Below are 26,000 nucleotides of genomic sequence, written 5' to 3' on the forward strand. Positions count from 1 at the left end.
TTTTGTCTATTCGGTGAAGCTACTATGAGACTCACGGGGAGGTACCTAGGCATGAAAGCTCAAAACACAACGTGGGGAATCTCAATGGACTGGCAATTATGGAACCTTTGGCCATTGCTTGTGAATGGAGATTTCGAGGCTCTTGTCGTCAGAGTGCATTTGGTCCGTTTGGTGAAGCTATCACGGGGGTTTATCAGGAGGCGCGAGATACGAAAGCCAAAATCCGATATGCGCCGACACGGGAAACCTCAACAAAACAGCAATCTGTGAGGTGACGTGTTAGAATATTTGCGCAGATGGCTACAGCGGCAAATTTGTGAGATTCAGCAGTGAGTCAGTGGCCGGCATCAGCGTCTCCGCCCCCGAGGAGAACTTTTTTCCTGCTGACGCCGCGTTCTGACGAAATTTTAGGTGATGCAAGGCGGAGGAGGTTTGATGCACGTGATTTCACGGGAAGACGAGGCCCGGGTGATGACGGGCAGGGATTGCGGGGGACACTACCAACGCGGTTGCGGAGGTGTGCCAGTGAAGCGGTGGGCGTGGGATGAGTGGGGGAAGGGTCTGTTGTTGGACTTGGGAGACGACTAGTTTCGGTGTTCTGTTGTGTGTTGCGTATTACCTTGGAGATTGGGATAGTTGGAATGCCGGCGGCGAGATGTCTTTGCGATTGACGATGTTGGGTAGGGCGATGTGTGACGGCGTGAAGATGCCGATGGAGTTGTGCAGGGCGGAGAGTGATTGATGCAGTAACAATTTCCCAGTAGCGCAGATTTCGGATCTCAAGGGGTCCTCCCACCCCAAGATCCTACCTACCCCCCCGAACCAACCGCCCTGAAAGGATGGCGTTTCTGGGCCGGGGTGTGCCTGACGTTGTTGGTCGCGGGTTGCTGAGGAATGGGAGCGGTGCGGTTTGCGGTGACCATGACCATCGTGACGGGGGGAACGAACGGGACTGGGGGAGGGTGATCAACGGGAAGTCGGAAGTGAATTTGGATGCGAGGGAAAAGGGGCCCAGGAGGTAAGATGAGCTGCTGGGGAATCTGGTTGATGGGGATTCTGTTTTTTGTTGGTGGAGTGGGTTTTGGGTCGGTCATTTTGTCGCGCCCCCTCACTGCAGAACTTGCGGTAGGTTTGGCGCTGGAAGCAGGTTTTTTGGGGGCGTTGCGTTGTCGTCCACTGTGCGTGCAACCATCGCCATCAGCACAAGATGGATCAATGGATCAACGGATCGTGTGGTTTGGGGGGTAAAAGCTGGGATCCGAAGTTGGTGAAGGGGGATCAAAAGGTAAAGATGAGTGCCAAGACGTGTTGCGACTGTGTCGTATCACGAGTCAATTTGGAGCGTCGACGTGCTCGTATGGCGAGATTTGAGTTTTTGTGATTGCCGAGGTCTTGGGTCGGGGGGAGGGTTTCTGGGGGCGAGGTGATATTGAGGCCATTCCCAGCGGGTTTTCCGGGGCAGTCGGGACTTTTGGTCGGTGTGGGTGTGGGCGGTGATGGGGATGTTTATGTGATGATGGGAATGATGGCCGAGTGCGTATCGTGTCCGAATCAATTCTATGACGGTCTCTCGACGTTTTCAGCAAGCTTTGGGGGTTTGCGAAGTGCGAGTTGGCATGGGCATTGGCGGTCGAGAATTTGTCTGAAGGGACGGGACGATGGCAGATGGACGGTCAGGAGTATGGGGGAACTGGGAGAGGCGGCTGAAATGCCTCAGGGAGATGTTATATGTGAGAAGTAGCTCCTGTGCTAAAAGACGTGGGAAGATACGTGGGAGTACAAGACGTTCCGTCTGGACTGATGTGGGCGGTAGGCTGGACTGGGCCGGCCGGGGCAGGGAAGGTGAAGGGGCGCGAAGCAACCCAAGAGGCTCAGACGTGTGCCGGGATTGGCGGGAGGGCAGGACGCTAAGCCCGACGGAGCAGGGTGGTGGGGTGGGGAGGTGCCTGGTTGCTTTTCTGGCTCCAGTGTCCTGCCTGCTGGGAAAGAGCTGGGAAGGTCCCAGGCCAAGCAAAAACCGTAGCTGCAGGAAGGAGGAGCTGGGGGTGGTGGGAGAGACGTCCCTTCCAGAAATGGGTGAATCGCGACGGGATCCTCACGGGAGCTGGGAACTGACAGGCAGGAGGAAGGAAGCAGCAGTCGCACCTGCTTCGTGAAGAGGAGAGAGAGCGAGGAGGAAGGAAGGACAGGCTGTTTATGTAGGTGCTGCTTCCTCACCATGTATGTTATCCATAAGGCAAGGAAAGAGGCAGGAAATAATTGAGGAAAGAGGTCTGGTAATAAGCCGACACACCGCATCCTTGGGGAGGCAGCTGCAACAGACAAGGAAGGAAAAAACGAGGTTCAATCGCGGTGCATCGACGAGGGCGAGGCGAGGCGCACGCAAGGCGGGAGGTTCGTCGTCGCCCTCGGCCACACTCTCCCGTCGTCAGTCAGTCAGTCAGTCAGTCAGTCGCAGTCGTCCACACTGGACGTCCAGTCCACGTCCAAGGAAAGGCCAATCCACCCATCCCATCAGTGTCATCTCCCTCCCCCGTTATCCGCGCTCTCGCCCTCGCTTTCTGTTGTTTCCTGTTCTGTTCCCATCATCTCATCCCCCCATCCCCTTCCTTCCCATTCCCACTTTCTTCCCCTCCATCCCATTCCTTTTCTTTTCCACCATCTTGACTTGGTCTTGGTGATCGAGCTGCTCCATCGTCATCACCAACCACCACCACCACCACCACTACATCGGGGCAGTTTGCAGGGTCTACGGCACTCGAATCCATAGCGCATCCCGTCGCTGAGCTTGACAATCCGTCGATATCTTACCGCCAGCAGCACTGCTTGTTCCCTCCATCGCAGCACAGCACGTCCATCAATAGATATTGCAGTGTGCACCCGCGGATAGCCAAGCTGAAGCTGGGCAGCCCCAATCAATCCAATCTCCAATCCAACGTCAGAGGGCCAGACTCACCCACCCTGCGCGTATCCGTACCTCACCTCACCTCACCACGAGTGTACCTTACCTGCACCTGCCTCTCTTTCTCGCCTTAGCTCCGAGATCCGCACACACGCACACCAACGCCCAGGTTGCCCACCTCACACGCATTGGATCTCGACACCGACTCCAACCCTCATTGCCACCCGCTTTCTTGCTGCGCCTAGGGTACAATTATCTCGCAGCCTCCCAATTCCCTCACCCCGACCTTCGCAATAGCATCACCCATCCTCACCTCGCCGAACCGGCGCAACAATCGCCTGCCCGCCATCCCTGCACCGGCAACGACGCCAACCAAACACCACACCACCACGTACCTTTTTTTCGCGATCCGCCTCACCTGGCCTGGTCACGTCCTTGTCGAAACCCCCAACGCGTAATCCTATCCTGCTGTCCACCACCCACCAACTGCACATGGGTCCGCGATCCTCGTTGCAGCAGTAATTCTTCCCCTCTCTCCCTTTTCCTCCCCTTCCTCCCCTTCCTTTCTCCCACATTGCTTCGTCGTGCGCAATTCGTTCTAGGTGCCATCGCCGCATCGCATCACCTTCACAATGGAGCCCTCCAAAGACTTCCGCTCGACGGTGCTGCAAGCGCCTTCCCGCCACGACGACCGCGACGAACGGGATGACCGCGACCGCCGCAGCCACCACCGCGATATCATGAACCCAGCACCCGGCGGCGCGCGCCATTCGGGCTTCAGCTTGCGATCACCAACCCAGTCCGAGTTCCATCACCCGCAGCACTCGTCCTACTCGTCGCCCAAGGCGTCGTCGCACTCCCACCCGCACCACTCCCCGCGATCCCACCAGTCCGGCCTGTCGCATCCGAACCCCCTCTACTCGTCGACGCCGTCTGCCGGCGGGCCTCTTGCGCCCTCATTGCCGGCGTTGGGAGGCAGCGGCAGCCCCGGAGCCGGGCATCACCAGGCGCCTCCGCTGTCGCCGCTGCATCCCCCCAGCGGATACTACCCGCCGCCCGAGTCGCATGCGTCGCGCGAGAAGCCGGCCACGAGCAGCTACTACGACCCGCTGACAGATACCACAAGAGAGAGGAGGGTTTCGGACGCGGGATCGTGGCATAACAGCGCGGCCAAGACGTCGCCGTCCAAGGTAAGAGGAGCTCGATTTATTTGCGTCTGTCTGTCAGTTTTGCTCTGGTTGCCCGTCCTTGTTCGTAACAGTAGTCGCGCTGCGCTGCGCTGAGATGCGATGCGATGCAATGCGACACGCGTGCTGTCGCCGTATTAAAAGCAGCTTGTCCTTCGTCACTTGCACCAGCGGCTGTATATCACGTATCATGTATCACTCTTCCTTTGTAAGGCGACAGTTGCAGGTAGGCAAACATCCAGCTTGCTGATGGTAGTGGTGCCGCCGTCTGTGCAGCTGATCGTCCAGTGGCTGTCTGCTTGCTGATGCTACCGGCGCTGCTCTGTGCTGTCGTTGGTGTTGGTGTTGGTGTTGGTGCTGACGCCTTTGTAATCTCTGCTGTCTTTGCCCCATCCGGATCTTGGGACACGATGGCGCGGGAGTCCAGCAGTAGAGACATGGAGGCGAGAGCATCAGCAGCATCAGCATCAGCATCAGCAGCGGGATTGCCTGGATGCCTCATTGTTCACGGGTTGCTTCAATGACACCACGCCCTTCCCCGTTTTTTTACCTTATCGTGGGCTGCACCTTGAAAAAGTAGCACCCGCTGTTGGGGAAAAGGTGGTGCACTTGCCCTCTGACGCTCTGTTCGTCTCTCCCCATTCCCCAGTCGTGTAGGTTGTCTGTCGCCTCGTCAGCCGTCACCGATCAACGCACCCGTCCAGTGTTCCAGGCGTGTCAGTCCTTTTTGGTAGCGGCAGCAAAGTCGCCAGATCCATCCCTTCCACCTCATCAGTGTGAGAGAAGAGTGCTGGGACCTTGCGTCTGGGACCGCGAACCAGGACCACAAAGAACCTGGACGACGCCGCCTCCCCCTTCGCTTCCCCGATCTTCGTCGTTCATTCCCGTCACCACTTCACCCAATCCACCTCTCTCTCCTCTCACCACATCCATCATCATCACTGGACCCGGGCAGACCTCAGACCAGTACCAGCAGTGCTGCACTACACTACACGTCCACGTCCACCACCCGCAACACGGGAGGAGGAACGTGTGCGGTGCCCCCTTCGCAGCCCGTCGCCCATCTCCAACTTTACCCGAATGAAAATTCCCAACCCAACCCAAACTGGTCCAGCCCAGGACTCAACCCAAAATTCTATTTCTCTTCCTCCCTAATCAAACCAACCCATCGTGGCCTTTTGCCATCCTGCACACTGCGTCTTCCATCTTCCATTGAATCACCCAACCCCCGACTAATCAATTTTTTCTCTTCACCACCACGCAGACCCGCGATCCTTACGGTAATTACTCGCAAACCGAGCCGGCCTCTCGCGACTCCCACCCCTACTACAAGAACGGTGCAGGCTACACGTCTCCATCAGCCGCAAACTTCCCCCCGAGGAGTCCGCGATCAACCACCCATTCCCATCACCAGTCCCATCAACCGCCTGCCGGTTCCATCAGCCCGTCAAACAGGGCCACGCCGCACATGACGTCCCCCAGCCTGCGGCACGCTGCCTCCCCCAGCGTGCACGCTTCTTCTTCAAATGGCGGCCCCGTCACGTCCCTGCCGCCTCTCGGCAAGCCCGAGCCTTCTCCCTTGAAAGCACCAGCTCCCGCCAGCGTAAGCTTCTTATCAATTGACACGCTTGACACGGTCGCGTTCTAACTGTCGCAGACTCCTAGCCGCTCCGCCGACCCCATGTCCTTCTCCAACATCCTCTCGAGCTCCGAACCCATCTCCAAGCCAAAGTCTAAATCGCCCCCGCCCGTCGAGCAAAAAGACAAAGAAAAGGAAAAGGAAAAGGAGAAGGAGGTGGTCAAGTCCGACCCGAAGCCCGACCGTGAGAAGCTTCGCTCCGTCGACCCGCCCGTCAAAACCGAGCGCGAAGCCGAGATCGAGCTCCGTCCCGAGCCTAAGGAGCGATCCAGCACGCCGCTCGCCCGCAGGGAGAAGAAGGAGAGAGTACCTAGAAAGTCAAAGTCAAGGGCTTCCGATATCAGAGATGCCGAGTCTACACCCAAGACCAGCCGTCGCTCGTCCTCCAAGCTGGAGACCCCGACGCCTCGCGTCCCTGCTAAGCGTCAAGCCAACGGCCAGCCCAAGCAGAAGACGTTGTCCGCAGAGAAGGAGAAGAAGGTGCAGGCTCTGATTGCCCAGCTTGACGCGGAAGCCGACGACCTTGACGATGCTGATTTCGCCGAGGAGCATGCACAGTTCCAGCAGCGCGGCAACAAGCGCCGCAGACTTATGCAGACAAATGACAGCGCCCAGGGTGACCAGCGACGCGAAGATTTCGCCACGGATATGACCCGTCGGCTGACTGTCCATGCTGATCTTGGTAAGCGCCGCTACGATGACATTTACTACGAGGAGGCCATGAACGAGGTCAGGGAACGGGAGCTGTTTGCCGAGAAGGAGCGCAAGAAGGACATGCAGCGAAAGCGACGCCGCGAGAAATCCATGGCCGTCACAATGGAGCAGCAGAAGCTTGCCCTCGAACGCGCTCGCCTTGCTGAAGACGAGACCGAGAAGCAAAAGCACCTGAGGGATGCCGAGCGTGCGAACAAGAAGGCGCAGCAGACAAAACTCATTCTGCAGAAGGGCATCAAGGGACCCGCTCGTAACCTTGTGGAGCTCAACCTCGAGGGCGGTACGATGGCCACCTTCCAAGCATCCGACATGGAGCCTGGCACGAAGCCGAAGGGTAAGGGCCGCAGCGGGCCCAGGCCGAAGAAGTCCAAGGAGCAGAAGCAGGCCGAGAAGGATTCTGCCGAGGCCGCACAGGCTGCCATCGACGCCGGCGAGGAGCTGCCTGCCAAGGAAGAGGGCAAGATCCGCATCAAGTTCAACAAGAAGTCCAAGGATAAGGATAAGGAGAAGAACAAGGATAAGGATCTGGACGAGGCCGACATCGAGATGCCTGACGGCGAACTCGACGGCGACGAAGAAACCATTGTCGAACCCGTCGAGGAGAAGAAGGGCAAGAAGGAAAAGAAGAAGAAGGAGAAGAAGGAAGACAAGCCCGAGGAGCCGCCCAACAAGGACGCCAAGTTCGAGACCAAGGGCTTCCTTCAGATCTATGACCAGATTTGGCGCGACCTGGCCCGCAAAGATGTCACCAAGACCTACAAGCTCGCGGCGGAGTCTTACCAGACCAAGGCTTCGAACCTCAAGAAGACTGCCATTCTCGCTTCCAAGGAGGCCAAGAGGTGGCAGCTGCGTACGAACAAGGGCACCAAGGACCAGCAGGCTCGCGCCAAGCGTGTCATGCGTGACATGATGGGCTTCTGGAAGCGCAACGAGCGTGAAGAGCGTGATCTCAGGAAGGCTGCTGAGAAGCAGGAGATTGAAAACGCCCGCAAGGAAGAAGCAGAGCGCGAAGCCGCCCGTCAAAAGAGGAAGCTCAACTTCCTTATCTCTCAGACCGAGCTCTACTCCCATTTCATCGGCAAGAAGATCAAGACGGACGAAGTCGAGCGCAGCACCGATAACCCCGAGGTTGCCGCTGGCGAGAAGAAGGCCGCGACCGATGAGAACAAGATGGACGTTGATGAGCCGACCGGACCTCTGGGCGCCAAGGTCACCAACTTCGAGAACCTCGACTTTGACGAGGAGAGCGAGGAGAACCTGCGCGCGGCTGCCATGGCCAACGCTCAGAACGCCATTGCAGAGGCGCAGAGAAAGGCCAGAGAGTTCAACGAGCCCCAGGGTCCCGACATGGACGAGGAGGGCGAGATGAACTTCCAGAACCCCGCCGGTATGGGCGACGTCGAGATCGAGCAGCCCAAGCTCATCAACGCCCAGCTCAAGGAGTACCAGCTCAAGGGTCTCAACTGGCTCGCCAACCTGTACGAGCAGGGCATCAACGGTATTCTTGCAGACGAGATGGGTCTCGGAAAGACTGTCCAGTCTATCTCCGTCATGGCCTACCTCGCCGAAAAGTACGACATCTGGGGTCCTTTCCTTGTCGTTGCACCCGCCTCCACCCTTCACAACTGGGAGCAGGAAATCCGCAAGTTCGTGCCGGAGTTTAAGATTCTCCCGTACTGGGGTTCTGCCGGCGACAGAAAGGTGCTTCGGAAGTTCTGGGATCGCAAGCACTCGACGTACAAGAAGGAGGCATCCTTCCACGTCTGCGTTACGTCGTACCAGCTTGTCGTGTCTGATGTTGCATACTTCCAGAAGATGAAGTGGCAGTACATGATTCTCGACGAGGCCCAAGCCATCAAGAGTTCTCAGAGTTCCAGATGGAAGAGCTTGCTGGGCTTCCACTGCCGAAACCGTCTCCTGCTCACCGGTACTCCCATCCAGAACAACATGCAGGAACTGTGGGCTTTGCTCCATTTCATCATGCCGTCACTCTTCGACTCTCACGACGAGTTCAGCGAATGGTTCTCCAAGGACATCGAGTCGCACGCTCAGAGTAACACCAAGCTCAACGAGGACCAGCTCAAGCGTCTGCACATGATTTTAAAGCCATTCATGTTGCGTCGTGTCAAGAAGCATGTCCAGAAGGAGCTCGGAGACAAGATTGAGGAAGACGTCTACTGCGACCTCACCTACAGACAGAGAGCCATCTACAGCAACCTTCGGAACCAGATCAGCATTATGGATCTCATCGAGAAGGCTACTGCCGGCGACAGCGACGATTCCGGTACTCTCATGAACCTCGTCATGCAGTTCCGAAAGGTCTGCAACCACCCCGATCTGTTTGAGAGAGCCGACACCACCTCTCCGTTCTCCTTTGGGTACTTCGCCGAGACAGCTTCATTTATCAGAGAAGGTAATGAGGTCAATGTGGGCTACTCAACGCGCAACATCATTGAGTACGACTTGCCTCGGCTCCTCTGGAGAGGAGATGGCCGCGTCAATAAGAGCGACATCAACAACCCCAAGGCGGGATGGCGCAACAAGAACCTGCAGCACATGATGAACATCTTCACCCCGGAGCACATCAAAGACAGCATGGAGGGCTCTGACAACTTTTCATTCCTGCGCTTTGCCGACACTAGCCCGAACGAGGTGTACAAGGCCAGCCATCAGGACATCTTCACTCGCGCAGTCGAGCTGTCCCAGAAGAGGAATCATTTGGGCCACATGAATGTTGCCTACGACGAGCCTGAGGACATCAACTTCACGCCTGCTCATGCACTGTTCCAGATTAAGGAGCGCAGGAACAGGCAGCCTTTGGTCGACATCACCGAGGAGGGTATCCTGGCCAACCTGATGAACGTCGCTCGCAGCGAGTACTCCGAGAGTGGGATGGGTCGTCTGGAGCAAGCTGGTCGTCCTCGCGCCTCAGCGCCCCCTATTGAGGTCAGCTGCTGCAGCCGTGGCGCCGATATTGAGCGGGAGAACATCATGTTCAATATGCCAATGCGCAAGAGCTTGTTCGGCCCCACCATCCACGAAGAGCGGGCGATGGTCACGGAGAAGATCCCGATCGAGCGATTCCCGCCCCACAAGTTGTTGCCTGCCCCCGATAGCGAGAAGAGAAAGTTCACCAACATCGCCGTGCCATCCATGCGTCGCTTCGTCACGGACAGTGGCAAGCTCGCGGTGCTCGACAGGCTACTTACTAAGCTTAAGGCCGAGGGACATCGCGTGCTGCTCTACTTCCAGATGACTCGCATGATCGATCTGATGGAGGAGTATCTGACCTACCGAAACTACAAGTATTGCCGTCTTGACGGTTCCACCAAGCTCGAGGACAGAAGAGATACGGTTGCCGACTTCCAGACTCGCCCCGAGATCTTCATCTTCCTGCTGTCCACCCGTGCCGGTGGTCTCGGTATCAACCTGACGTCTGCCGATACCGTCATCTTCTACGACTCCGATTGGAACCCTACAATCGACTCGCAAGCCATGGACAGAGCACACAGACTGGGTCAGACTCGCCAGGTTACGGTGTACCGTCTCATCACCCGCGGCACCATCGAAGAACGTATCCGCAAGCGTGCTATGCAGAAGGAGGAGGTGCAGCGTGTCGTCATCACGGGTGGCGGCGCTTCTGTCGATTTCTCTGGTCGTCGCGCTCCTGAGAACCGCAACCGTGATATTGCCATGTGGCTTGCGGACGACGACCAGGCCGAGATGATTGAGCGTCGTGAGAGAGAGCTTCTCCAGAGCGGCGAGCTCGACAAGCCGCAGAAGAAGAAGGGTGGCAAGCGCAAGCGCGTGGTCAACGAGAACCTTAGTTTGGACGAGATGTACCACGAGGGTGAGTTTTCTTCCGTTTCCCTTGGATCCTCAATATGCTAACAGATTTCCAGGCGAGGGCAACTTCGACGATCGCAACGCAGCCAACGGTACCTCAGGTACGGCCACGCCCGTGGCAGAGCCCGACGTGAAGGGAGCGAAGAAGCGGCGCGTGGGCGGCAAGAAGGCCAAGACCTTGAAGCAACGCCTCGCCGTCGCGGACGGCCAGGTCTGAGACACCACCTGACACGATAGACAGACGGAACATTCGCTTTTTGCAAGACAACAAGAATACGGGAAGGGATTTGTGGATTTGTAGCAATACGGAAACGGACGGAAACTACTATGCTGGGCGCACACATGCCTGGCGTCGGAGGGGCGGGGTTTACTATGCGGATTTGCATCAAGAGACGAACAGTCGCGGCCGAAAGCTTGCTGCGTCTTGACTGTTTTAGACTTTATTACAAAAGCTTCTTTGTGTGTATTCTTTCATTATTATCTTTCCGAGGCCTCGGGTTTTGGCGGTTGTTTTCGCCCTAGACGTTTGTCTTTAGAAGTTCGTTTTTGACGCCTCGATGGATGGGATCTTATGTTCGAGGTTGAGGTCGAAGGCGGGCTTTTGGGTGTACGAGGCGTGGGATGTATTATTACCTTTAGACAGTGGAAGTCGCCTCGACAGTTAAGTGAAGATTATGTGTGCCTTGTGGTGGTGATGTGGTGTGATGATGATGAATGGATGTACTGTGGAAGGTGCTGGTCTCATGCGGGATGGTGTTCTAGAAGGTGAGGTTGTGGTCTTGGTGCGCCGGTCGATCCTGTGGTGCTATGGTAGAAAGGAGATTGATTGCTTTGTGGGGTTAGAGAGGTAAGCCTGATGCCTTGGGTCTTCGTGGGGGTCGATGTGGTGATAGATTGCCCAGAGTACGTTGTGGTGGACGTGTTGAGCGCACTGGGACGAGGTTGGGGGCGTGCTGGTTTGTGTGGATGGGGAGGAAGCAGGGCAGGAGCGGTGTTCGGCCTGAGGTGGACTACGTCATGCGGATTGTTTGATAGTTGCTGGGGATGAGACCTTTGTTTGGTTGAATGTGATTTCGGATATGGGGAGGTAGATTGTGGCTTGGAGTTGATTACTTGGGGTTTGAATCTGAAGGCTGAGGATATTGGGGGAGGAGTGGGAAGGGGAGGGTGTAGATGCTGGTTGATAGATCTTTGGTTTATTATGAGTGAGGCGAGGTTTCGAGGGTGTCGGGGACGGGAAGGGTTTAAGTGGAGGCTGTGTAGCGTTTGAGATTCCTATTGCTCTCCCTGCTCTTTCTTCTTGTCGTCCTCGCAGTTATTTTTGTCGTCCTCTTTGTCTTCTGTTACTGAAGGCGAGACGGTAACAGCTGAAACACGTGATGACTTGAACCTGCTGACGGGAACATGATACATGACCAGCGCAGATAGATTTTCCGTGCAGTAGAGAAAATTTTGTTCTGGAATGTTGATGCGTCAACTAGGCATTAATTAGGTGAAAGCATGGGGATTGGTCTTGATGTGTTCGAAATACGGGTATATTGTGTATAAACTCCTTGCGGATGAATGCGTCTAAACGCCTGCTTTAAAACTCGCTTTTCCAAAGACCAAACCACCAACGCCCGCTTCTAATCGAATCCAATAATCTTTTGTCGTTGTCGCTATGCTCCAAGAGTGACGTCCTCTGCGTCTATATATCATTACCGCCTTTGAGGTTGACGTAACGCTCCGTTTATGCATCATGGTAGTCCAATAGTTGCGGTTCCTCTTCCCCCTTAAAGCTAACGGAACAATCTCCTGAGAGCTTTCAGTCCTGTCCGACTTCGTTGCGTCGCCTGCGAGCTGTTGCTATCGTTCACCGTCAGACCTTCTTCTAGTTGTCTTGCCCCTATATTATTCGACTGTATTGCCTTGGGAACCCAGTAATCATTCTGACTACCTTGATTTCTGTGGCTTGTATTTGAGTTCCTATCATGCGTTGTTCTAGCGCTGGTGTTTGCCTCGAGATGTGGTTTTCTGAGTTCGTCCCACAAACTTTTTCATAAGTACTCTTGGTGTTGCTTCGTTGCGCGAAGTACTTCATCGGGGATTTGGGCGATGGCGTCGCGGATTCCGTCTCGGCGTGCGCGCTCGCGCTCGATTTTCTCAGGGGTGAAAGGGTTGTCTGACTTAACTGCAAAACCAATGTCAGTGATCAATTCAAGAGGCCTTCCAGACATCAGGGGAACTTACTGTCGTCCAAGTAGCTGTCCGACAGAGAACGAATCTTCTGTTCGCATACCTCCACAAGCGAGATGCCATAGATGCCGAGGCTCGCGGTGGACTGAAGGCTTTCTGATGATCCGATGCGCCCCTCGTATTGTCTAAACACGTCGTGCTCATGCAGCATGGTGTTGTTTAGGACTGCATCGACGGGTAAGCCCTTGATAACGTGGAAGTCGCAGCGGATTATAGGTTCGCCGTAGGCAAATTGCCATTCTGCTTCAGCGATCCCTTTCGTGCGCACCCGTGACCCGTCGAGAAACTCGACCAAGGTCCGGTGGCGAGCCTTTCGATGGACCTTTAGGCCCAAACGGCGGGCATGCTTGAGTGATATGTCCATCACGTCTGACCCCGTGTCTGGCACTGCCAGGCACTCTCTGCCGTTGATGTAGCCGCCAAGAAAATCTTGTTCAGCGCCGATGAGGTTCAAAGACGGCTGGGCCAGCTTGCAGAAGATCCTCTTCACCCTGTGAGCGTAGCTTGTCATTGTTTTAGTGGCCTTGAGGAACACACTGCCCAGGACCAGGTCCCGAGTTGTCCCGGGCAAGATGCTGCAGAGAAGGTCGTGCGTTTCCTCTTCTCCGTCGAAGTTGAAGGCCAACTGCACCTGGCCGGGAGACATTGCCTTATTTCCGTTGGGCAAAGACATCTGGCCATGCGTGCCTGGTACGGGTCCCAGACCCAACAATGTTGCCTTCTCCTCGGATATGATGTCGAAGCAGGATCCTGTGTCAGGGAATGCCACCACCGCCATCCCGTTAACCCTTCCATTTACTTCAAGTGTCAAGCCTTGCCTCGTCGACCTGCTTCTCCCAGACGCCACAAATTTCTGCGTTGACGAAGAGTCTCCTCTAGCAGCGGAGGACTGAATATGCTTGATAGTCGCAAGTGTCTGCCGGAGCATGTCAGGCACATTTACAGGTACCCGGTACCTGTCATCTCCATCCGCAATGAGCTTGATCCGCGCTATAGTCGGCTTTTCTGGCAAACTTTCGACGAGCTGAGCTTCAGAGGAACTTAATAAGCGCTTCAGAGGAATCCCTTGCTGAAACCATCGTAATGGTTTGTCCTGAATCACTGTGATTTATTAGCCGCCGACCGAAATACAAAGCCAGGTTTAGGGTTCTAGAGATCATACTCTGGCGATCGTCTCCGTCAGAGGAAGGCCATTTCCCGATATCGTACTGGATTACGCCTGTTCTACCGACGACAACGTCACCGAGGCGGATCTCTGGAATGAAAGAGTTGGTGTCGGGGTGCAACGCCATTATTGCGATTTTCCAGATGTGGCCAAAAGCGGAGACCTTCAGACGTGCATCCCGCGCTTTGTTAGGCAAGGTTTCCACCGTGATTCAAAACCCTCTTTAACGCAGTGTCTGGACATAGTATGCGAGAAGTAACAGAACTTTCAAAGGCCAGAACCAATGTTTTCGAGATATGCTGGGGGGTAGGGGGACTCAGTAGGGATGAGGTTGAAGCCAGAATGACCCAGCCTGCTCATGCGCGTTGTGATTTCAGGCTATGGCCTAGACGGCCAGATGACTCAGACGTGCTGACAGCGGCTGAAGTCTAAGCCTTATCAAGTTGATTGGCTCACATATCACTACGAGCATTGTGACCGGGCGAATTGGCGGGATATTCTCTTTGATAAGCGGCATGACGCACGTCAGCCTCAAATTCGACTGGTGTAGCTCATCATTCATTTGTGCTAACCAAATGTCCCTGGGAACAACGTAAAAATCCCCCCAAGTCAGAAATGCACAACGGTGAGTATTTTGAAAGGCACGGTGGATATCTAGCGGCAGCATCGTGGCTGGCGCGAGGCATCGACAATGAAACCCTTATTTTCCGAAAGTTCGACACGCTGTCCGCCGCGAACCTGCTCTACATGCAGAGCGAGATTCTCGAGTTGGAAAAGCGTCTGGAACATATACAATTAAACACCGCACAGAGCGACGATATGGATTTGAAAGATGCTGCGAGTACGTGGGAAACACTCGTTGAGCAATCTCGGGCAGAGGCACCCAGCTCCCGGCAGGATGCCAAAGAAAGAATGGATCTCATAAGACAACTACGCGAAAGACTTCGCGAATATCGTAATCAGAGACACCCCTCTTATATGTAGCTAGTTGCGAGTGACTGATTTTCCGTTATAGATGAAATGCTCCTGTTACAAAGCCAGATTGCGCAACTGAAGCATCCCGAAAACCGCCCATTAGCTGCCGCACGACATTTCTTCGAGAAGCCTTATCACATCCTGGGTGGAAAGGCAAAATCATTCCTGAAAGATTCCAGCGATCTTGTTACATTGAGGAATCCCAACGATATGGACTACCTGTCCAGATTCCTCCAGCGGCATTGGGTAACAGAGGCAAGCTCAATCACACCCTTCGCACTTTGACCAGGTAAGCCTGACAAGGTATTGATCTCAGAAACAACTGTCTGACGACGGCGTCAATTATTTTGCCCGCTTCAATCAACGGTCGATAACTGTCACCGTCAACTTGGTGACTCTAGTTACAGCAGTAATATTTCTCTTAGGCCCTATCATAGCATTGAACTTTGTACAAACCCGCACGCCGAAACTCGTTCTGATTTCAGTTTTTGCCATCCTCTTTGCGTCGAATATCGGGCTCATCACGACGGCCAAGCGAGCAGAGATATTCGCCGCCACAGCTGCGTAGGTTCAATTCCATTCACACCTTTCTATGAAGTACAAGCCATGCTGCGTAAATGCCAATGCCCACGATACTCAAGTATGCTGACGTTACATCGCACCAGATATGCCGCTGTTTTGGTCGTGTTTGTTAGTAATGGCGAGCTGTCTAGTCAGGGAACTTCCGCCTAGTATTCCACGCCGAGAATGTTATAGTCTGTCTTACTGTCGTTGTCGTCGTTGTTTTTGTTGTCGCCGTTGTTACCGTTATCCCTACGGTCGCCGTTCTTCATAGTAGCAATACAGGAATCATAGCCGAACAGGCATAGGAAAATAAGGCGGTCTTGCCTGCCGGCATGCTGATTGGATACATGAATATAAGTCAGTTCCCCCGCCTTCACTGTCTGTACTGTGTTCCCGATGACCGTATCACTGTGTTGGTAAACCGTCCAATCCCGCGGCAAGGGACGGGCTTCCTGCTATCGGCCTTTTGGCTACTTGGTGTTCCAACTCCAATAAGATGAACTATCCAGATGGTTCACTGTCTATATAAACATCTCCAATTCCCCAGCCAAACTTCATCACCAGTGCAGCAGTATCTCCAAAACGCGCATCGTTCGACCACTTCTCCTTTTTACATATCACTTCGTCAACTGAATCCAAACACCATGTCGATTACATCCACGCAGACGACCACCGCCACCCTCAACGCTCCCCAAATCCGAGAGCTTAGTCCAGGCTTCGGGGTGGAAGTCCAAGGGCTCCGGTTTGCGCCGCGCGTGACAGAGGAGAACTTCAAGCTCATTCAAGATCTCGTCACCAAGGTAGACTTGCATGACTCTAATAACCTAATTGTCTGCTATGGCTAAGCATCATATAGTACGGTGTCGTCGTCCTTCGTCAGACTGGACTGACAGACGAAACCCACACCGCGCTTGCCCGTATGTTCGGCGAGCTCGATGACGTCAAGCCGTACAATAAGGCCGGTCGCGCCAACCGGCTCAAGTACGACGAGCTGTTTGACGTAGGCAACATGGAAGCCGACGGCTCGCTGGTTGAACCTGCAAGTCCGCGGGCGCAGGCTAATCGAGGAAACTCCTTCTTTCATGTGGACTCAAGCTTCAACCCGCGAAGGGCAGGGTACTCGCTTCTGCTGTCGCATCAGCTGCCGCCACCGGGTGCTGGTGGCAACACGGAGTTCTGCGATACCAGGATGGCGTGGGATGATCTCGATGATGACTTCAAGAAGGAGCTTCTGGAAAAGAACTATGTTGCGTGTCATTCGATCCTGCATTCGAAGAAGTTGGCTGCGCCGGAGCATTTTGCGAATTTCGAACCGGCAGATTATCCGATGGGACGGCACAGACTCGTGCAGAGGCATGAGAGGTCCGGCCGGATGAACTTGTATCTTGCGATGCATATTCATCACATCGAAGGTCTTGGGCCGAAGGAGTCACAGGAGCTGTTCGAGAAGCTCTTTGAGCATGCGACACAAGACAAGTACCGTGTCATGGTGGAGTGGAAGGATGTCGGAGACCTAGTCATTTGGGATAACACAGCGACGATGCACCGCGCAGTCGGAGGGGAGTTCGCTTACAAGTATAGCAGGGACATGAGACGGGCGACAGTGCATGATGACAGTAGCCAGGCTTGGGGACTAAACGAGCATACTGATGTGAGGCAGGGGTTGCCGTGAAGGGCCTGTGGAGCTTTGAGTTTGACTACTTGGCATGATAGCTTTCACGATGTAAAAATGATACGATGTCTTGTGTCTTCGAAGTCTTTATCGTTGCGGCCCGCGACCGTCCGCATCCGCCCGCTACCGTCCCTTGCCGCCCGTTGCCGACGGACGTGCTTGGACCCCACTACTTATTACCGACTCGGACCGGCGACAGCCAAATTCTGAGCTGGGTAGAATCATCACACAAGGCCCCGACCTGAAAATTTCAGAGCATTCCAAGAATGACACTAGGAACGGGGAAGAGATCTTACCGGGCTTGCGTCAGGTGCCGTAGTCGCAAGTCAAAATGCAACTTGTAGGAGCTGTGTGACTCGTGGAGCTGACTTGAACTCTGCTAACCCGAATCTTAGTGAAGGGGTGGGAGAGCCCATGAAGCCTCCATGTGTATCGTGTTACTACTCCGGAAGTAAATGTATCATACCGGATCGTGGACGTTCTCGAAAATATGCGGTCGAGCATGCCGATGCCGCCTCAAGTCAACAGGCGGGAACTCCGAACCCCTCTCCAAGACTTGCATCGTCAGCGATCTGTGATGAAATATTGATCCAGCGGGGGCAAGAGGCGGGAGAAGAGAGTGACGAGGACATGCATGAAGCAGACGAGAACACCGAAATGGGGCTTAGAAATCCGTCTGACGCGCTGCATATCCTGACGCGATCTGGCCCGGCTATGTCCAGGGAGAATCGTCCCAGGGGAGGTCACCAGTACGTCCTTGATCCTGACCATGCGGAAGATGGGTCGGTAGAGTCTGGAGCAAACTCGGCACTCGGGGTCAGCCAGGTTGCGAAACCAAATCACCGCAATCGTGGCAGCTCTTTTGGGGAACAGAGATCAATTTTGGACAACTACGAGTTGACACAAATTGGAGTCGTTCATCCGGACGAGGTTTCAGAGCTTCTCACAATGTAAGTTAGGAGACTATGATATTATGTGCCCCGCTCACTGCAAAGATATGCGCAGGAGTACCATCCCTTTTGCCCCTTAGTACCAGCCCACCTCCTCGGATCGTCAGCTTTGGAACGCATTCGTAGGGTTGACTTCTTCCTCCTAACGGTCATCCTCACGATCGCATCCAGAGACTCCACGAAACATTCAGTTGTTCATCGCTATTGTTGGAATCACGCTCAGAGTCTGCTGCTCCAAGTTCTGCTGGCGGTTCCTTGGACTCAGACTCCTCGAACCGTTGAAGGCCTCTTACTGCTATCTGAATGGCTGCCCCATGTTGAGAGTAAACATTTGACCTCTGGGAATCCGAAGGACGTTTTCAGAGAAGGGAGAACTACATGGTCTGTAGTTGGTCAGGCTGTGAGACTGGGATACGCTCTTCGCCTGGATCGAGCAGCTTTCAGGGGTTACGGCAGCAGCACCTCTCAGAATCAGGATCAGAATCGGCTCATCTGGATGTGTGCGTATTAATCTCGTCGTTGTTATAGAGAGTTGACTGACCAACAACAGTCACTTACATCGCTGATCGACAAATATCCGTCCGGCTCGGCCAATCCTTCTGGTCTCGAGGCCCCTCCCTCTCGTCGAACTTCACCGCTAAAGACTTTCCCACTCTCCAATCATCGCCTGTTACAACATTTGAAGACTATGCTTCAGTCTTACAAGCCAACTTGGAACTTACTCAGATTCTGCACAATGCACACGCGATTCTATACTCCTCAACTGAAAGGACACTGTCGATGATTCATGAGGGAGATTACCCTCGATACCTTGACGACTTCATGGAGTCAGCTACACACTGGGACTCGCGATGGAAGGTCCTCAAAGCTTCGCCCAATCTAAGGGCTGCTCTAAGCTTGCTGTATGAGTATGTGTGCTTGTACATCAATGCTTTCTCGTTTCATGCCGTTGTGACACGGAAATTGAGGCCACGAGCATCAGAAGGGCAGAGAAATGCTGGCAAAAGATGTCTTACTTCGTTCTTCCCTGAAGGCATCACGTCCTCCCCAGATGCAAGGTACATAATTGGAGCAACGAGCGCTGCGAGGCGTTTGTTAGGTGTCATAAACGAACAGGACCCAAAGCACACGCTTCGCTATCTACCGTCTCGGTACCACCTGTGAGTTGCTTTGATTTTAAGTTTCCATGTGGAAAAGCAAGCACACTAACCGATGGGTGTAGGTACGGCTTGTATGCTGCTGTCTTTTTGCATAAGGCCCTAGACGCAGACGCAATTCAGGGAACCACTCAAAAAGAAGAGGTCGCAAGTCTAGCCCAACGGTTCATCGCTGCTCTGAAGGAGGTTTCATCGGCAGAGTCGCACATCTGTCATGGATACAGCGATCTTTTGGAAAAGCTGTGGAGTTCCAGCGGGTCAAAGAAAGCGGCCGCTGCTCAACATCACACTGCTTCATTGGCAACGCTGGTGGCCGACACGACCCCCAAGGCGGCCCTGCAGGAGCCCCCTCATTCTGGCGCCGACAGTGTTGGTGTATTTGGGTGCGAGGATCGTATGTCTGCACCACAACTTTCTGACCAAGCAGGTCTTGAGGGCGGTACACCGGACTTCACGTCCTTTGAGAGCTATTTGTTCGGGTCGTTGTGGCCGGGGTTGGCGAGTGTTGGTGAGCAGGGAGGTCTTGACCAAGACGTTCAATTCGGTTTCAATTTTGACAGCGTTTTGTAATGTCGCATTTCTGCGGCGGATGCCAGGGGTCACATTGGCTTGAAATCTGGTCGTATTACTGGTCACACTCTTGACTATCATGTTCAGAATGCGTGTTGGCGACAAGTTTGCAGTGGTGCCTACACATGACCTTCAGCTTTGCCGACTAGGCGGAGAACTTCTCAATTAATTAAATTCCATTTCATTTTATTGTCTCCGTTATCGTCGTGTTCCCCGACGTCTTTCGTATCATTGTTCCCGTCATGTGTTTTTCATCGACCCTATTGTCCTCATCATTGATATCCATGCCATCACGTTCTGTATGGTAAAACTCGCGCGATCCTCCCTAACTGCGGTAGACGGGCGATATCCAGAGTGAAACCACTTGATATGCATATAACTGACTCAATGTGTCACATATGGAATCATCAAGTCCAATGAGATTCGGATTGGCGCGCGTTTACTCTGTTGGTCGTTGGTGTTGGTGCGGTCGAGGGCCCTTGTCGTACGGCTGAACTTGGAAACAACGGGGAGAACTGCGCCGCCTCCAGGCCGCTGTCGATGCAACCCACACGAGCCTGGAAGTGGAATAACCCTCTGGAAATGAGACAGCTGGGCGGACATGCGATCCCCAATTGAGACATCTGGCCGCTGCAAAACGTTGGATTTGGTGGAGGGGATCGGGTGGTGCAGACCGTGTTCTGGCGGACAATGATAAGGTGACCACCTGCCCAAGAACTGGACGGCATACCCCTGCGTAACTCTTTCCATCCTTCTTACAGTCATCATACCACTCATTCACTTAGCAATGAAGATCGCCGTATGTGTAGCCATAATTTCAGTAAAATCCCAGCCTAATTTCAACGCAGGAATATCGTCACTCCGAGGAGAACCCCGCAGCTGGATCTGCGGCAACTCAATCATCCTCAACGTCTTCAGCCAACTTTACACCTCGAACTTTCTCGCCTGCTTCCCTCGACCCAGAAGATGAGGAGGGGAATTCAAGCCCTGGACCAACCAACTCCGACCATTCGTCAGCATCGTCATCCGACACCGAACGGAACCTGTTACCGACTCCTGCAAGAGATGGCATGTTCATTTTCCGTGGGTCATCGCCCTCGGATCAAGACACGAAGACACCGGAGACTACGAGAGGAACTCCGTTTTCTCCGGCAGGTCGGCCCCAAAGCAGGGCTCTCGCGCTCGACTCAGCTTCCAGGTCGTCGACCAGTCCTGTTAGAACACCTTCCGTGTCGAGTGTGACTCCATCCACTGTTTCTACCGATGGTGGACACATTTATCGTCAACCGAGTTCATCGAGGGCCAGTCGTACACGAAGTACTGCAGAGATTGAGGCAATCGGGCCTCTTCTGAATGAACTCACACTCGATGGCGGCTCTGAAGAGTTAGGAATGGCGGAACTCCAACGGGCTCTTCCGTCTGTCTCCGTCACGACAGAAAACCAAGAGCCAGAAGCAAGTTCCCCCGTATTCGGGCTTCGACAAACGTCCTTGAGTCCACGCCCGCCTCGTCGATCACGCAGGGTATCAAGAACAAATCAAGCTCCTCACGACGTGAAAGACGAAGAGCTGCCTACTGATCGCTTTCACCATCCGGAAGTCCAAAACGCGTTTATAGAAGCGAAGACGCTCATGTCTAGATTGGCTCGGGTTCTGGGAAGCAGCCCACTCCACATTGATCCGGACTCCGCCATCAAGAGGCTGCATAAGCGGGCCAGAGATCTGTCTCGGTTTCAATGCCCCCCGACTCGTACTGTCGGCTTTGTTGGTGACTCTGGTGTCGGTAAGGAATTGCCCATCTAACGGAAAACACCGCCTGCAGCTAAAACACATCAGGTAAAAGTAGTCTATTGAACTCTCTCCTACATCAGAAGGGCCTGGCAAGAACGGTAGGCATCAATTCTGGAAAGAGGCTAAGATATTCACTCATTATTTTACAGAGCAATAGTGGAGCGGCCTGTACTTGTGTTGTCACGGAGTATCATTACGACATGAGGGATGATTTCCAAGTTGACGTGGAGCTGTTTACTCAAGACGATTTGATGGAACAAGTCACTCATCTATTGCAATCGTACCGCAGATTTCACTTACATGCAGAAGAGATGACTGTAGCAGATGGGCTGGAGGAGGCTAAGGAGCACGCCGGTGTTGCTCGGGACACTTTTCGAGCCCTGTTCCGAGGGCGACTTGGAAACGAAGCCTTCCTTACAACAGAGCCGGAAGGCTTTGTGTTGTGGACTTTCAGGCGTTGGCTTGAGGATGGCGTTCCAGAACTCGGAGGAAGTCACAACAGAAGCTCCAAGGAAAGCTGCTCAGACTTCTTAATACAACTTACATCCGAGGCGCCTGGGTCATAAGGCCCGGCAATCTGGCCCTTCGTACGAAAGATCAAGTAAGGCGGTTCTTTGCTACAAGAGATGGTGAGGGATCCTTGCTCAAAGGTCACAGGGTATTTCTCGACGCGCACATACTCAGTAAGGGACTGGTGCTCGTAGACCTTCCTGGTAAGTACACCACCAGAATTGTGATTACACATAGGATAACTTATGCCCTGATCAAGGACTTCGAGACTTGAACTCTGCGCGAAGAAGCATTACAGAACGATACCTCTTCGAGTGCGACGAGGTGTTTGCTGTGTGCAATATTGGCCGCGCAACGACAGATGTAGGCGTGGCGAGCGTCTTTGAACTTGCGCGAAGAGCCGGTCTGAGTAAAGTGGGAATCGTCTGCACTAGATCTGATGTAAGGCTGTGCTGAAACCCAATCGTGATTCAGTGTTGCTAATACTGAATGCTCAGGATATTCAAGCGTCGGAGGCAAAGAACGACTGGAAGGGTCAGCGAGCGAAACGTATACAGCAGCTGAGCGCCGAAGTTGCGACTGCCAGGGGCCAAATTGATGAAATCAAGCGTTTGTTGGACGAGTAAGATGATGAAGATCTCACAAAAGAAGAGGAGGACGAGATGTATGATCTCCATCGGGACTTAAGAAAGAAAGAGTTCGACTTCCCTGCCTAATGCGATCCAGATTGCTGATGATATGGCTTCAGGAAAATTTTGGGACAGAAACTACATGACTAAGTAGATTAACAGGACGGTAGCGAGTTGTTGTTTTCGCTAACCTGTCGAACTTAGTCTCAAAACCTTCTTGGTCGAGACTCGAAACGCAGAGGTTACGAAGAAGCTTCAAGCCAGCTATCGAGACAAGGTCCGAGGTGGGATTGTTCATGTTTTCTGCATCAGCAACACGGAGTACTGGTCCAAGGCCATGTTACCGAAAGACGAGGCAATCCCCTCTTTGCAACTGAGCGGAATCATTGCTCTGCGGAAGCACTGTCTCTCCATCATCGCGGAGAGTCAGTTGAGACTTGCTACCAAATTTGTCACCAATGACATCCCTGCTTTGCTTGGAGAGGCCGCATTGTGGGTTGAGTCTGGAGCTGGAAGTGCCAATGCGGAACAGAAATCGGCTGTTCGCAGAACTCTGGACAAGATAGAGCGTCAGCTGAGAGAGGTAAGCTGAAAGACCGACATCGCTGGCTCGTGTTTTACTGATTGGCTAGTAGAATTTGACAGGCCGCGGCTCAGATCTCAGACGTGTGGGTAGAGCAACCAGAGAGCATTTCCAGAACCAGGTGTACGATGGTAGGGTCACTTTAGTCTCCTGATCATCCCGGTCTAATGGGCTTATTGGAGCTATCTAGATCAACGAACAGATCGATGGAAAAGGACAGCCGTAAATGCAACGCGAGAATGGTACGGTGTGAGTAGACTGAGCCAGTCTGTGAAGCATTCTGACTGATAATGATTGTAGTGGGCGCATCGTGAGTCCAGGTTCTGTCGCAATGCCTTGGCTATCCGCTGATTGAATAATCAGAGACCTACGGTGCTTTTTGCCGCAACTACGGGAATTATTGCACTCCCGCCGTAGGGCCTCATGATTGGAATCAGGACATCATTGCCAAGATGGCCAGAGATTTGACTCCGCAATGGAAGCAGATGCTCTCGTCAGTCCAGGGTAGACTCAATACAGGTGTTGAAAATCTTGAGGATGAGATGGATGCGGCCATGGAACTACTCTGTAAGGGCCTCAGCAGTTTTCATTCTTACGAATGACGTTTGCTGATCGCTTGCCTGCTAGCTGCGGAACTCGAAGCTTTCCCGGAGGTCAACGATGTAATTGAGGAGGTATTGCTTGCGCGTACCAGTCAAATTTTATTCAGGATGGAGTCTTTGAGAGAGACATTCCAGGATGACGTTCGGTGAGGTATTCTTCTCAACCAAGCCTGGCTCTATGCTAACTGTTCTGAAAGTGCCCTGGAAGTAGATGCCCTTACAGGAATCCGGACCTCGATCGTCGGTCAGGCAATGGAAGAGTCTTACAGGCGCTGTAACATGGAGTATGGTATGATATTTTGGGTCTCTGTCCCGGCGCCTCTCCATGTGGCTAATACTCGATGCAGGCAGGGGAAGCGACCAACGACGGAAGGGGATCATCAACGGCACGGTGCAGAGCCAAGACTTCTTTGTGAATCACATGCGAGAGTTCCGAAGAAGATGGAAGACTTTGGCAGATGAATTCCAGAAGGATCTCCAGGACTCGATTAAAGATGAGCTTGGTCTCATGAGCACATCTTCCGACATGATTAGGGACGAGAATGTTGCAATGGAAAGCGAGGAAAACCCGGAACTTAGACAATGCCTAGAGATTGAAATCGGTCGGGCCAAGGAGCAGCTGGAACGCATCAGGGATATCTTGACTTCTCAGTAATATCTCGGTCTCTTATTACGACGCATAGTTATCCTCAAACAGGCATTGATTTTGAGTCTGCTGAGCGACAGGGCGGCGCACTACCGCCCCAGGACCTCTCGTTCTTGTCGTTCCTTTTGTCCCTATCGTGCCTTTTTTTTCTATTGACCCTCTGATTCGTGACTCTATCGCCCCATGTCTGGGTTTAGACGCTCTTGTCTTCGACATGCCCGCTAATATGACCTCAATTTCCAATTTCCAATTTCCGAAATCGAACAGAAGACCCGTACTCAGCCCGAGAAGTTGCAGGCACCCTAATTATTGCTGCAATATGTGCAGGCTTGCCACCGCGAAGAATTACTTCAGGGTCTTGCATGGTCGGGTGCTCCTACGCGCACGTGAAAGTATTGTGCGATAATTACGGGAACCTCATTCTGTAGGTACGGTCGAGATGCTGTAGCCAATGGCATGCATATTTGGAAATCTTAAGCGAGGCCAAGGCACGGAAATGATTCCTTTTCTGGGCAAGCTCTTGGCCCAATAGACAACATTCCCAGATATGGTGAACGCGTTCTTACTCGGTACGAGTAGTCTCTGAGCATCCGTTGAAGTAGCCCAAAATTCGCAACACCGTGACGAGGAAGAGAGCTTCTCCAGATCTCTTCGTCTTGACTGCGCCTGGGTCATCTGCGAGAAGCAATAGTCCAAATGCGCGTCGCCCAAACAAGACCGTTGCCATACGATGTGACATTGATCGAACTAATAGAGGCTACACCCATGAAAGTTGCTCCAGGGCCTGCCGCAGTGCATTGCACCCCGCCTTGAGTCGCCAAGGCGCTTCACGGAACTCATAGCGTGATGCATTTTCAGCTTTCAGCCACATTTCTTGGCATCGACTCAGAGGAGTGGTGGAGCTATCACAAACCATTCCAATCAGCGGTACGGAAATCGTCACGAGGGGGGCTGTTGACTCAGTAAATTGTTCCGGGTCCGACTCTTTAAGAGTGATTAGGCCTGGTAGGATTTTGAACGAAATCCGTGAACAATAGCAGCGAGGTCGCCCATTGCACAGCAAACAGCGTCTGCCGTCGACGAATTTGGTGACCATGTCTCAAGAAATTCACACGGGAGTCTGGATTGACTGGAGCCATGGTAGAGTTCTGGGCGCCACGATCACCATGTCCGCCCGCGACGGGGCTCTTCTGCTTGCCTTCATCGCAACATTCGTCACTGTGGTCGCAACAAGGCTCTGGAGGATTGTCACATTTGTATGCCATCAGATCCTTGCATCTGGGGGTGAACATGATGGATTGTACTACCAGCGACAACTGATTCTCCGAAACACACCGACACCAATGGCCGCCACTGGGTTGTTTCTCCGTCAGGCTTGGAATTGGCGGGGCCACGCGAACTACCCGCTCCTCAGAACACTTCCATGGGCCATTGGCGGGGTATTATACGTTGGGGTCTTTGCAGTTGCAGCCATATTCTCGTCTCGTATCTCGGACGGTGCCACACAATTCCGATTATTGGCTGCGGGCGATTGTGGTGCATTTGAACCGGCGGACAGGGACGCTCTCCAACAGAAATCAACCTACGACAACTCCATGGCTTCAGTCTATGCTCGACAGTGCTACACAAACTCTTCAGCGGCCTCGTGCGACAGTCTACCCGTC

At 53.5% G+C, this 26,000-nt stretch overlaps 7 protein-coding genes across 7 annotated transcripts; 6 read left to right on the forward strand and 1 right to left on the reverse strand.

Annotated features, from left to right (window-relative positions):
* Positions 1-3,534: 3,534 nt before the first annotated feature.
* CGGC5_v005021 (Chromatin-remodeling ATPase INO80) lies at positions 3,535-4,185 on the forward strand (the record flags this gene model as incomplete). The annotated part of the gene is made up of 1 exon (XM_066151380.1): positions 3,535-4,185. One exon carries the CDS (start codon positions 3,535-3,537, stop codon positions 4,183-4,185), a length of 651 nt encoding a protein of 216 aa, XP_066009214.1.
* Positions 4,186-5,557: 1,372 nt separating this feature from the next.
* Positions 5,558-10,505, forward strand: CGGC5_v005022 (Chromatin-remodeling ATPase INO80; the record flags this gene model as incomplete). Its single annotated transcript, XM_032031090.2, has 3 exons — positions 5,558-5,692; positions 5,747-10,292; positions 10,345-10,505. 3 exons carry the CDS (start codon positions 5,558-5,560, stop codon positions 10,503-10,505), a joined length of 4,842 nt encoding a protein of 1,613 aa, XP_031893079.2.
* A 1,819-nt stretch (positions 10,506-12,324) lies between these two features.
* Positions 12,325-13,815, reverse strand: CGGC5_v005023 (uncharacterized protein; the record flags this gene model as incomplete). Its single annotated transcript, XM_032031101.1, has 3 exons — positions 12,325-12,458; positions 12,518-13,624; positions 13,686-13,815. The coding sequence occupies 3 exons, from the start codon at positions 13,813-13,815 to the stop codon at positions 12,325-12,327; spliced, it is 1,371 nt and encodes a 456-aa protein (XP_031893080.1).
* Positions 13,816-14,303: 488 nt separating this feature from the next.
* CGGC5_v005024 (uncharacterized protein) lies at positions 14,304-14,948 on the forward strand (the record flags this gene model as incomplete). Its single annotated transcript, XM_032031112.2, has 2 exons — positions 14,304-14,643; positions 14,704-14,948. The coding sequence occupies 2 exons, from the start codon at positions 14,304-14,306 to the stop codon at positions 14,946-14,948; spliced, it is 585 nt and encodes a 194-aa protein (XP_031893077.2).
* A 923-nt stretch (positions 14,949-15,871) lies between these two features.
* On the forward strand, positions 15,872-16,899 carry tfdA-4 (Alpha-ketoglutarate-dependent 2,4-dichlorophenoxyacetate dioxygenase; the record flags this gene model as incomplete). Its single annotated transcript, XM_032031123.1, has 2 exons — positions 15,872-16,027; positions 16,084-16,899. The coding sequence occupies 2 exons, from the start codon at positions 15,872-15,874 to the stop codon at positions 16,897-16,899; spliced, it is 972 nt and encodes a 323-aa protein (XP_031893078.1).
* A 657-nt stretch (positions 16,900-17,556) lies between these two features.
* CGGC5_v005026 (uncharacterized protein) lies at positions 17,557-19,576 on the forward strand (the record flags this gene model as incomplete). Its single annotated transcript, XM_066151381.1, has 4 exons — positions 17,557-17,849; positions 17,895-18,349; positions 18,400-18,757; positions 19,072-19,576. The coding sequence occupies 4 exons, from the start codon at positions 17,557-17,559 to the stop codon at positions 19,574-19,576; spliced, it is 1,611 nt and encodes a 536-aa protein (XP_066009212.1).
* Positions 19,577-21,207: 1,631 nt separating this feature from the next.
* On the forward strand, positions 21,208-24,345 carry Nuggc-1 (Nuclear GTPase SLIP-GC; the record flags this gene model as incomplete). The annotated part of the gene is made up of 17 exons (XM_066151382.1): positions 21,208-21,358; positions 21,412-21,464; positions 21,516-21,822; positions 21,934-21,967; positions 22,024-22,079; positions 22,136-22,317; positions 22,374-22,498; positions 22,569-22,573; positions 22,625-22,655; positions 22,710-23,088; positions 23,141-23,219; positions 23,279-23,337; positions 23,389-23,398; positions 23,452-23,655; positions 23,716-23,836; positions 23,888-23,979; positions 24,038-24,345. The coding sequence occupies 17 exons, from the start codon at positions 21,208-21,210 to the stop codon at positions 24,343-24,345; spliced, it is 2,196 nt and encodes a 731-aa protein (XP_066009213.1).
* Positions 24,346-26,000: the final 1,655 nt, after the last annotated feature.

Source organism: Colletotrichum fructicola (assembly GCF_000319635.2).
Source record: "Colletotrichum fructicola Nara gc5 chromosome Unknown KSG_Nara_v1_contig03, whole genome shotgun sequence".
In the NCBI taxonomy this organism is placed as follows: domain Eukaryota; kingdom Fungi; phylum Ascomycota; class Sordariomycetes; order Glomerellales; family Glomerellaceae; genus Colletotrichum; species Colletotrichum fructicola.